The 12502-nt window shown below is 47.8% G+C and overlaps 1 protein-coding gene across 1 annotated transcript in view; it reads right to left on the reverse strand.

The window, feature by feature from the left end:
* Positions 1-5059: 5059 nt before the first annotated feature.
* Positions 5060-12502, reverse strand: part of LOC135384795 (uncharacterized) — a 32666-nt gene continuing 25223 nt past the window's right edge. The window contains exons 4-7 of the mRNA XM_064613981.1: positions 6593-6732; positions 6317-6517; positions 5901-5982; positions 5060-5302 (exon numbers count right to left, since the gene is read on the reverse strand). Of these exons, the coding sequence (XP_064470051.1) occupies positions 5060-5302; positions 5901-5982; positions 6317-6517; positions 6593-6732 (666 nt within the window). The remainder of the gene's footprint in view (positions 5303-5900; positions 5983-6316; positions 6518-6592; positions 6733-12502) is intronic.

Below are 12502 nucleotides of genomic sequence, written 5' to 3' on the forward strand. Positions count from 1 at the left end.
CCGATGTTCCTGCTCAGAGAGGGTATGTCCGACCTAACAAAAACAGCTGCTCGACTCTTAGCACCTCTGGGCTTGGAGGCGAAGGCGCTATAGTGGGAGAGCTAGGCAGAAGTCGTCACGGATTCCGCATTCCGATATGCACATCAGAATGAACTTGTGCCTCCAGGAAAACTGACGGAAATCGGACACCTTCGACTGCAGGCTTCTCGCGTTCCACTGGAAGATCGTTGTCGTTTGGTACTGAACAGCCATGCTACCAGTGGCGGAGCGGTAAGGGCGCCCAGCTGGTCTTAGCGCCTGCTACGCTTAGGGCCGGATAGTAAGGTGGGAGCGATGGCGTTCTAGAGTTGTGGGACCGATCTGATTTCAGCAAGTGCCTTGCACTCAGGACAAGCGGCGATGATGACTTTTAATGCCGCGAAGGGCAGCCTGATCACCACGACCTGCATGTCACCAGGGCCGTCGTTGGCTCGGATCGGTGATGGCCGGCGGGCCTTCTGAGAGTCGGTCGGCAGCCGACTGGCCTCAGCAGACGGCTTCGGGGCAGGAGTGTGCGCCGTTGGCAGAGCATCGCGACGGTGGGGCAGGGGGGGGGGGGGAGGGGGGGTCACCGTCGCTCAATGGAGATGGCCCACCAGCCTCATTGCTAGAGGCAGCACGGTGTCGTGACTGCAGTCTTCTCCGCCGCCGCCGTCTGCTGTGCTTACTGCGTTGCTCTTTCTGGACCTCCACCTTTGCCTCCCGGTAACTGCTATTGGAGCGCGAGCGCTCCCTGGCAATGCGCCACTGCTCTTTCCGCTTGGGGCAGTCGCTTGATGTTGCTGGATGATTGCCCTGGCAATTCGCGCACAGGGGATCGTCTTGTGGGCAGTCAGAACAGTCATGGGACGTTCCACAGTTTGCGCAGACCTTCTTTCGGAGGCAGCACGCAGCAACATGTCCATGTCTCAGGCAGTTGTGGCATTGTGGCGTTTACGGTAGGTAGTGCTTAACTCTCATCGTGAGGAGATGAAGACTGGATCACCTGCCTTATCTGGGCGTCGGACAATGAGGTGTCGACACCGGTGATAACGCCATAGCAAGAATCAGCCGGGCGCGTTGATACGCACGGACAGGGATCGAGCAGATCCTCTCGAGTCCCAAGAGAGGGCCTTTGGCAAGGGGGGAACGGCTTCCACCGCGATGATGTTATTCGCATAGTTCGGTCGTATTTCCTTAATCTTTCCGGGTTGCTCATACGTAAGGAACTCTCTCAGGTGTTCTCTGTTCTCAGGTGATTCAGTCTGGCAAGGCTCACAAGGTTGGGTCCCGTGGTGCAAAGATCACCGTACTTCCATCAGGCGGGGCAGGCCGCGCCGACTTCAGACGGGCGGTCTTCCGCGCCCCTTTTGAGGACTTCCTTGAACGGTCGGTCATCGTCGTCGTCCGAAAACGAGAGCATGACGTTGTCGCTTAGTCGCTTTCGGAGGATGATCGTGCTGCTACTGGAAGTGTCACTACCGCGGGCCCCCTCGGTACACGATGGGCTGCAGCTGCTGCGAACACCCTCCACACTCTAAATCCGGCACCCGATATGTTCCGCATGAAAGAGGACGCGCACCTGGGCCAAGCGGTACACATGAGGTACAGTCCTCAACCAGCAGGTACAGTTCGCGACCACTGCGAAATTCAAACGGTACAAGGGCTGCGAGACCCATCCGTACCGGATAGGTACCTCTTAAGCGCGATCTGTAGCAGCTGTACCTCATGTGTACCGCGTGTTCCCGCGCATGAGTACGAACGCCTTCTCACGATCTCCATGCGCTGCCAAAATATTTCGCGTGATTCCGAATACCAGTCAATACATTCCTTTATGCAGCACTGCCGTAATGAATCAGCACCATCATTCTGTCAAAGAAGTGCAATAACTAGAACCTGTGACCGTGAGGGATCGCACGTTTGGGAAGATTGCGTTTCTTGCAACCGCTGGCAAATCAGTTTGTTTTGAAACGTCGGGGAGCGAGGACGAGTGTGCTCGGTCTTTGAAGAAGCTCGTTCGACGCTTTCAAGATTGGAGTCATTTAAGGTGCGTATTATATCTAGGAAGTAATTATCCGTCTGCAAGACACATTTTCGTTCATCTTTGCTCTGATTCCCAGTGGTCCTGATCACCGGCAGGCTGGACACAATGACTGAGGAACGGAGACAACGAACTTTGTGCTTCATGCACGAACGTTGATGCGTGAATTAGAGAAGCCTAGATTGCACTTCACACCTGGATTACACAAGCAAGTAGGCCCGTTTTTCATGCAAGCTATTTCGGTTGTTGGATTTTTTTACGTTGTATTTTCTCCTAGGTTACGTCCAGGCGATGTCGTAAATGGGTGAGTCAGTCATCTTCTGTGGTTGGTATTACGTTCTGCGGAAGAAACGGAAGTTGGGGAAGAACAGTAATCCAAAGGTGTGGAAGAGATAAAGAAGCGTGACCACAGAGCAGCTGCAATGGTGAAGGAGAGATGCAGTGGTCAGCGTTAATCCATATACGTTGTGCCCAGTGTGTTCGGCGTTTGTGGATCATGACAATGTACGCTCACGATGGACAAGCATCACCCCTGAAATGGATGTAATTTTCGAATAAAGGTATTAATATCTCGTAGAGGAGGGGAACCACACCGACCAGTAGGCCTAAATAGCTGCGGGCTATCCGTTACATGTACCGCATGTGAGGGCGCGTGTACCTCTTAAATTTAAGAGGTACATTTTTTTTTTAAAATGTACCTCTTGGCCAAGCGGTACTTAACCGTTACATAGGCGTTACCTGGTTTAGAGTGCATTCCCGGGTGGGATGCACTGGCCGTCCCGTGCCTTGCAGCGAGGCAGGGCCTGCTCAAATCCAGGCCTGGATGAGATAGAGCAGGAACAGAAACAAGAAAGAAGCGAAGGAATTGTCTAGATTAGCAGAAAAATTACGGAGCAGAAAATCGCACGTCAGAACACTTCGTCGTCGTCGTCGGGCCCACTGATGGAGGCCAGCCAAATCCAGGAAAAAGTGCGTGAGCACAACTGTCACAGGCAACCCATCTCAACTTAAAAACTTCAGTAGCAATTTAGCGGTAAATGCAAGAGAAATGCGTTATCGTTAAGCGCTTTTTCTGGTCTAAACCCGACTTCCGGTTCTACTCGACTTCTGGTTGTCCCCTTGCGGTTGTCCACCTCCAGACCATATTTGACTTCAGACATTTTCAATGGCTATATGTAAGTCCATTTAATTAACCTTTAATTATCCTCAATTACTTTCATTTATCCTTTAATTAGCTTTTAATTACCTAAGGTAAGTGCAGGTTACCTAGGGTAATCCTGAATTTCAGTTAATTCCCTTTAACTATATTTATTTGCTTTAATTAATCTCCTAATTATCCTTTAATTGACGTTAATTACATTTAATTTCCTGCTGTTACCTTCAGTAAACTTTGATTTAATTTAGTCATTCTCTACCTTACATGAATTATCTTAACCTCCACTTTCTTGCTTTAACTGCCTCTAATCACTTTTAATCACCCCGTACTCTTACTTAATTACCTTGAACTACTTCAATTTTATATGATTAACCTTCACTTACATTTACCCTCTTATCTCCCGTTTACATGTCCACGTATACCTCTGCCTCGGTGGGGCTACACCATGTGATACGTAGACCCCCCCTACACACACACACACACATATATATATATATATATATAATAGAAGCCATTTTAATCTGTAAGTTTGAATTTCAAACACGTCTAGCATCATTTACTTATTATTTTTTAATGGCTTTTCCTCCCTCTTTATATATATATATATATATATACAGCTTTTCCCATTTTGACGCTCTTAATACTAACGCATTAATAACTAATACCCAGAGGAAACAGCGTTTGACAACAAGTGGATTAAAAATACATCCAAGACAAAAAAGAGTGCGCACACAAAATGAAATACATTCATTGGCATGCTTTTTATCTCCACCTATGCACACCAAGCTCGTTTTTAAAAGTGTCACAATACCTTTCTTCGAGTCACTATGTGCTGTATCACAAGCAGGGATCGGAACCGGAACTGAACCCGAACCGAAAACCGGAAAAAAACGTTATTTTCTGACGAACCCGAACCGAACCCGAACAGTTTTCTTGCTTGTCCTGAGCCGAACCGGAACTGAACCGAAAAAAATTGATACGGTTACCGGTTCGGGAATCGCTTCAGAGGTGAATTAATTGTACTACTGACCGACCTTTTTTTTTTGCTCACCTGAAACGTTTATCTCACACCTTTCGCTTACAATCGTGTACGGTGAGCGTAAGCTTGCTCGCATGTAGCAAAATTACTGCCCGTGAACCGGTTAAACCGAGGCCGAAAAAAGTAACTGTTCCAATCCCTGTAAATGCCCCGACCGCTGACAGATTTTTTTTTTTTTTGTCTGTGTATGTGCGGGGGTGGGGGGGGGGGGGGTTCTCCCTGAGCCGAACCCGAACCGAACCGATATACCTGAACCGGTTCAAGCTGATAATTTCGGTTCAGCAGAGCTAAACCCGAACCGAACCAATATGCGTGAACCCGAACCCGAACCGGACCGAAAAAAATACCGGTTCCGTTCCCTGACCACAAGTAGGGAACACCTGGATCAGCGCATCTGGTTTCTCCTTTTCTGCAGCTAAGTTAACAAGGGTTTGAAACTGTGTTGCAACGACGTCAGAAAACTGTGATTCAAGGTCCATTTGCGTAAGTCGAGAAAACTCTGCAAAGATCTGAAATAGAATACAATTAGCAAGATATTCATGGCTTCCATTGAAGATGCAAAGAAGACATGAAGATGTACATCGTTATAGAACAGAGGAAAATCGTTTGCCACATGAACAAGCCATGTGACATTGTAGTAACATATGTGAAATAAGATGCAATCAATGCATGAATTCGGCTTACAGCAGCAACAGACGCACAAAGACGTAGAAGGGCAGTCGAAACCATAGTTGAAGAACACAAAAACAAAAGCACGAAAGACAATCCTAATTTATGAAAACAACAAGCAACAGAAGTGAATCCTCTACAAACATTCAATTGTGATGCGCATGCATACGTGTTTTCCCAAGCACAGCGCAGGGTATGTTTTCAGAATTGAAGCTGCTGACGGTTTTTCACTCTCAGTCCACATACGTCTTGATCCGAATGTTCGGCTCATAGCATCCTCAACCTTTGCATTATCAGGAACGCTCTTTTGCAACTCCTTTATCGTCTGAGCCTTGTGGTATTCAACGGAGTGTGCATCTTCGGTCACAACTTCTGCGTCCTAGATGCATGAAAGCAAAACAAGCAGGGAGAGGAAAAACAGCAATGAAGAAACATATTACTCGTTGGGCACTACTCATGATCTGCAGTCCATAGGTGCACCTATGCACCTATAGGTGCATCTATGGACTGCAGATCATGAGTAGTTGCCAACGAGTAATGTGTTTCTTCATTGTTGTTTTTCCTCTCCCTGCTTGTTTTGCTTTGCATTCACATGGCAGTTCCATTTAACAGACTTTTTATTCACTGCAGAGAGTAATAACACGTAGCTTTCTTTCAAGCTTCACAGCAACAAGCTGAAAATCACAGGCTTAAATTTAATTATGCTTCGGACATGTATAGTCACTGTACCTTATCACTGCTGTTTGATCACTACCACATACCTTAATGTTACGTGACACTCTCCCGGGATTTGGTGACACTACAGGAGATGCGTTTTTAGCGGCAAACTTCTCCCTGTTGCTTGATTTCCCCCACTGATTTTAGTTTATGCCTTTCGTACTTTGCCTTCCAACGTAGTGAACGCTGCCAGGAGTCCTACAATAATGCACAAGTTTGCAACACAACCGTACAAATGGGACGCAGACAGGGTAGCTTACATAACCAGCAACTGCATCTCTCAGTCTGTGGTCACGCAACACAAGTTGGCGTGCTGCCTCACTGTAGAGCTTTTGTGGATAGCTGTGTAATGAATCATGGTAATAACTGTGGTGTACAGAAAATGCAGCACTGGCAAAATATCACTGATGCAAGCAAGCTGATATGATCTCCACACTAAGGAAGCAAGAGCTATGATCTAAAACAAAGAAAGGGACACAGCATAACGTAGCTGTCCCCTTTTCTGTACGTTAGTTCAAAGCTGGGGTTTCTTTTGTGTGAATAGTGGTATACACTATGTCTGAAATAAACATGCGGAATGCTAATAGCAGCTGCCAAACTGGCAAATGTGCCTTAAGGACACAGGCAGGGGAAGATAAATAAAATATGAAGACAAAAAGGACTGTGCCACACTTACAGGCCATATCTGCACAGGTCGTGATAAATCCAAGATACGATACGGGTGCGAAGCAAGCTCTGTATAACTTTATCCTGCCATGCTTTCAAGGAAAGTTGTATATCTGCCGGAAACTTCGGCAGCGCGTAGCTTGTTGCTTGTGGGGTATCATCACAAATTTCTGTGCTAGTCATTGCATGTGGATCCAATGCAACCTCGTTCCTATTGGTAACACAAAAGAAGAAGAAAAAAATGAACGCTTGTTTCCTGCGTCTTACATTGTTTCGTACCTTTCACATTCTTGTTGCTGGGCGCTGGAAACTGACTGGCGTACGTGATTCATCTTTTTCTTGATGCGTGACGAGAATACGACTCTTGTCGTTGAGAACTGTGTCGGGAGTATAGTCGAGGAAGAGCTCAAAATCATCACCATAGACCTGTAGAGAAGGTGTTTAAAAATGTGACCCCTGCATTGGCGAATCTTCGAATTATCACGCTTGTTTTATAAACGAAATGCACATTAATTTTGATGTATTTTGTGTTTTTTATTATGTTGTGACGCAGGAAATGTTACATTATGCTGGATCGTAAGATTGAAACGGAAACCACTGAAACATCCGTTCCCCTCCCCCGTTGCTTGCATGCCCTGTTGCAACACCATGGGGACTCCATTGGACGGAGGGTAGTGTCTTGTCGGTTCCTATTCAAGTGCTTCAACTCACAGTACAATGTCAGCATTGTATTGCCCGCTCTGCCCTTTGATGATGATGATGATGATTGAAAGAAAAAAATGGGGATTGTAGCCCTCATCACGAGGCTGCCTCACACACTGTGACCTGTTGTACTTCACGTTCGGCCCACACATGTCCCAAGGTATCTTACCAAACGAAGCGGGGTAGGTGTTTCAGGTTGCACAGATGTGGTTGCATGAGGAGTGGCCCATTGAAGCTAAATAACAAGAGCAATATATCATCAACCAAGCAAATACGTCACATTGAATCACTGCAGAGGAAATGTGTTGTCACTAAAACAACAAATTTTCAATTGTTTGTTTTCCAGTTCTTGTGTTCCTGGCTGATTAACAAAGCAGTGTTAGCACGCTGGGATGGCAATGAGATCTGATGAAATACAACGTACGTCCATATCTGGATCCGTAGGGCGACTTTGGTATGGCGCAGGTGGGGACCGAAACCCTCTGCTGCCCTGCTTTATTATATGTGTGAAAAAGACAGTTGTAGAATTAGATCATTACCAATACCAAATCCCAAAAACTAGAACATGGTAAGTGGAGTGTCCGAAGAATAAAGTACAAAGCAAAAAGAAAAGGGGAAAGGAAGTAAAAAAAAAGTATCTTGCAGTTTCTTCTGTGCTTGCAAACGGGTCCCAGAGGAGATCCTGAAAATAGAACATCCCGGTCACTCACTATACCTTTATAGAAAGAAAGAATAGCCTTGTCAAAATGATACAGTAGATAGAAACATCAAAATTGTGTCCAATATGCGTGACATGGTGGATTCAGCCAAGCACTAAACACAGGCTATGGTTACAGCAATATCCCTGATAGGGTACTTGGCTGCATCTGTTGACATCCAGTAAATTTAAAAGTGTGAAAACTTCCTGCACATCATGGTGCATGGTGTGATCCCAGAAATGCTGTTGACTCCTGATCCTGAGTTCTGGGAAGAAAAGCTGTCCCTGGCTCACTCTGAAAAGAAAGCAGATAAAAGACAAAATAGCTCCGGTGAAGCCAAGGAAGGGTAACACCATGCAGAAAAATGTTCATCCTCTTGCCATCACTTCCAGGGGCGGTGAAACGTCCTCAACCCAGGGGAATTCATGCCAAACGACTGCCTCACTGCCCACAAATTTTTCCAGCGAATACATTTGGAACAGTCTCATTTCCTTGGATCCTTTTCGTGTCTGGAGAGTTTCAGATGCCAGGGAAGTTTGTCGATTTCGTGCGAAACTCAGGACATTACTGAATGGCATTCTTTGCCACCATGCCGTAATCTGTGCACCCCTTCTGTGGGAGACATATCATTACGTGAGCAGTGCTTCCTACTCGCTTCTGAATCTCCTGCATAAGGGCTTATATATTCTGATTTTGTGATGGAGGTAAAATTGGGACATTTTAATCATCTGAAATATACCTGGAGAAGCCGACTGGCTCCCTTTCTTCATGACAATTGTATGCACCTGTTGAGGAATTCAGGGAGGGAATGTACCCTTTTCCCCCTGTTCCGCCACCCCTGATCACTTTATACTGCGCACTGGAGTGTGAATATTGTTCAGGCGTAACATGCTTTTCTTGTGTGGGTGTACATACCACATTTGCAAGTGCTTCCACTTCCTCATCATGACTTGACTGCCCACCATCCACAAGCATTGTGAGTTGGAGCAATGCAAAAGCGCGTATTTTCTAGTATAGGAAGATATCATTCATCAAAGAGTGTCAAAGGCTACAGCGTTGCCGTCTGCACAGTTTCTAAACGGGTGAACTATGTCACCGTTGCAAATTCATTGAATGGCCCTACCAGTCACACAATGTATGTTACTGTTCACCTTAACAAGCAGGAGTCATAAGCATGTAATATTTTAAGTTACTCGCTGCTCTCATGGAGCAAAGAGTGATTGAAGCTTGGATTGAAAGGAAGTTCTTTCTCCAGCTATATGTTGCCCCATAGTTTTACACAATCACCTAACTCCAAGGAACAGAAAAATTACAAATTACAGAAATCTAATAATGACATCTAAGTGTCAGAAAAAGAAAAGGAAATGAAATGTGTCCTGCATTGTGTTCACACATCCGTACCTCAACGATTGCTTCAGGTTCAGGCCCATCAGATGTAATAGCAGATTCGCTTCAGGTGTGCTCGTGTGCGAGGGAAACGCCCTGCTGCTGCTACTGGCCAACGTCGCTGGCCGGAAACAAAGATGACACCGCCTTTGTGCACTCATGATAAAACACCGGTTATTTCAAGGTGTTCGGATCTTGTCATTCCCCTCCTTACCTCAAATTGGAACGCAATAGTAAGAACTGCACCTTCACGACCTTCACGCAAACGTGCATTTCCTATGGGATTGCGGTCCATATATTGTTCTTGAAAGTGTAGCGAACATACGTATATCGACTTTGGCAGATCCCATTCTGGAGACATTTCCAAGGCCTCCAGCCGTTTGGCACCACGATCCTGGTCCTTCGGAACCCTGCACATATACGTCGTGCACTTCGCGGTTTTCTTTCCTTTCTGAGGGCCACCGGCCTCCTTCAAGAACTGTAGGGATTTCTTTTGTTTTCCTTCCCTCTTCATCCTTCATGTGAACCTTTTTGGAGTGGGGTAGGGTTCTGCACTCAACGCAGGGAAACATCCCGCATCATCATCATCGTCCATTCATCTATGTTGTTGTTGTATTATCTTTCGAACGCTCACTTGTGAAAAGTAATTCCGCACGCTTGTCGGGTCGAATGATTCCCGCATCGAAGAACAAAGCCGCTTCGCATGTTAATTTGCCACTTTCGGTTCGCTATGACCACTGCAAGCACAGGAAACTCGAAGCCGTGGAGTTGTCGAGGCGGGTAAAACAACACCGAACTCTACAACCAACTCCCATGGGCACTATGTTGTTTGCCCGAAATAAAATGGCTGCCGGAGAACTTCCGGCTTCCCTATCTGAGCCGACGTGGGGTCTCCTTAGCTTTGCTTCCTCCATGCCAGAGCCACACCTGCCACTGCCGCCACGCCGGCGCCGCGTCGGGAGATCCGCGTGCCCTCTCCTCCTCTCCCCTCGGAGCGCCTCTCTCCACTTCCGTGGCTACAGACACAACACGCCGCGATTCTTGCCTAGCGAGGACTCTAATGCTAACGCATTAAAATGTAGGTGTGAGCCCGCTTACCGTGGGACAAGCTACTCCAGGTCTAGTAGAGAAAAAGGAAAAAAAAACGTCTAAAAAGACGAGAGCTCTGTTATGCTCTTAACGAAGGTGGAGAGTGAGCGCTGTGCACCCTGACGATGAATCGCAGGCCATTCGCCCAGCACTTTCACGACGTCAAAAGGTCGGCTATCAAGACGGTCTAGGGATCTCTGAAGTTGCAAACGGGCAGTGCGAAACTGCGCACATTCGAGAAGAATATGTGCCGAATCTTCACGCACACCACACGTTGAACACAACGACGAAGGAACAGAAGTGCTTTGGCCAATGGGGCACTGAATCGGAGTCTGTGAAGCAAAGCTTCGAGCGGCCGGGATATCCGCGGAAGGATTCGGTAAGATAGGTCCGGGTCAATTCTGCGCAGCAGCGACGTCGGCTCTGCGGAATTCGACCACTGACTCCGAACCGAACTACGCTGGATGACACACAACGTACGTTTCGCATCCTCAGAGGTGAAATATATCATTTGCGTGGGACCTCGTTGGTGAGCATCACGTGCTTCACTGTCAGCAGCATCATTCCCAGCAATGCCGGTGTGACCGGGGATCCACTGGAGCTCGATTGTGTGCCCTTTTGCGACATTGACATTGTACGATAAAATGATGTCCTACACTATGACCACAATGCCACTGGAGGCCACAGGTGCGTGTAGTGCTTCAAGACCGCTCTTCGAATCAGAAAGGATTGACGACTCACCACGTGTTGCTTGGTTGGCAATGTACTGGACGGCATTGAGAACAGCGTACAGCTCTGCAGCCGTAGAAGACGTTTGGTGCGATAAGCGCACAGCATGGCGGACACTGGAGCCCAGGATGACGAACGCGCAAGAAGATCCTGTGGTTGGTGCATGCATCCGTGAAAATCATCGTCCTTTCTGCATGCCTTATGATATGTTCCAGAGTGAGCTGCTTAAGGACTGGCGTTGGAGTTGATCCTTTATTCGTTATACCAGGTATATCCACGATAACATCAGGCTGACGGAGGATTCATGGGGCCAGCTTGGGATACGCAACGCTTTGCGGCGCGGAATTTCATGAAGCAGCGGGATTACGAGCCTATGTATGCCAAAGTTAGGGCGAATGAGGATAGCCCTGGCAAGCGGGTGACTCCGATGACGGGTTACAAGACGAGTGTAGTGACGCAAGGCTTCAACATTTCGAAGTGTAGGTATGGGTGGTTCCCTCGTCTCGGCTAAGGCTGTTATGTTGGACGTTACGTTGAGACGGAGGCGGTGCAGCAGTGATTCTTCCAGACGACTGCTCCAACATGCAATGAAGAAGGCAACCGAGGGGTCCATGGACTGCATGTGACTGCTGTAGGCAGCAGCCTCAGATCTAAATGCTTGGGCACGGGCAGCACACCGGCGGCGAATAGATACATGGCAAGCCGAAAGTGTAAGGGGCAGACGTGCAGTGGCACGAGTAGCGGCTGTGGCAGCTCGTCTTGCAGTCGCATCTGCGCATGTGTTACCCACGTGACCGGGTACCCATTGGAAGTTCAAAGCATGACCATTGGCATTGAGCCTGTTGTACGTCTGCATGATCAGGCTGGGTATATCCTGTATGAGGCTGGGGCGGCACGACATCAAGCGGAGGAGGGACGCCTTGCTGTCGGTGAGCACGACCCATTTCCCAGGTGGCAGGTCAGAAATATTCCAGGGCGGTAAGGACTCCGAAGAGTTCAGCCTCGTTGGACGACATGGGGTAGGGCAGTTTGTAGGTCTGTTCATGGTCTGTATCGGTGACGTAAAAGGCCGCACCCAATGCGTCAGGCATTACGGAGGCATCGGTGAAGATTTGTCGGCAATGGGGATGAGTAGAGGTGAGGTGGGCCAAAGCGAATTGTCCTCCGAGCTCCATGGCTTGAGTGAATTGCCGCCAGTTAGTGATCCGTGCGTGCCGCCTAATTTGTGAGACAGATAAGTGACATATCAGGACGGGGACGTGGTCGCTACCCATGGGCTCCACATCTGTCATCCAGTGTAGGGTCCTGGCTATGTCAGTAGAACAAAAGGAGGCGTCCAAACAGCTGGAATAGCGCGCACCCCGGAAAAAAGTAGACGAGCCGTCGTTCAACGGCTAATCTCCAAATTCTGCAGCCATGTGGCCAAATAGAAGACCCCTTGCATCCGAGTGCTGACCGCCTTAGACAACGTTATGCGCATTAAAGTCCCCGCATATTATGAAGGGCTGGGGAGTGTTGGCGGAGAGCCGCCTCACCACGTCATCAGTTAACGTAACACGCGGAGTTGCGTACACGCTTCCAAACAATTAGAT

This window comes from Ornithodoros turicata, chromosome 2 (assembly GCF_037126465.1).
Source record: "Ornithodoros turicata isolate Travis chromosome 2, ASM3712646v1, whole genome shotgun sequence".
NCBI lineage: Eukaryota > Metazoa > Arthropoda > Arachnida > Ixodida > Argasidae > Ornithodoros > Ornithodoros turicata.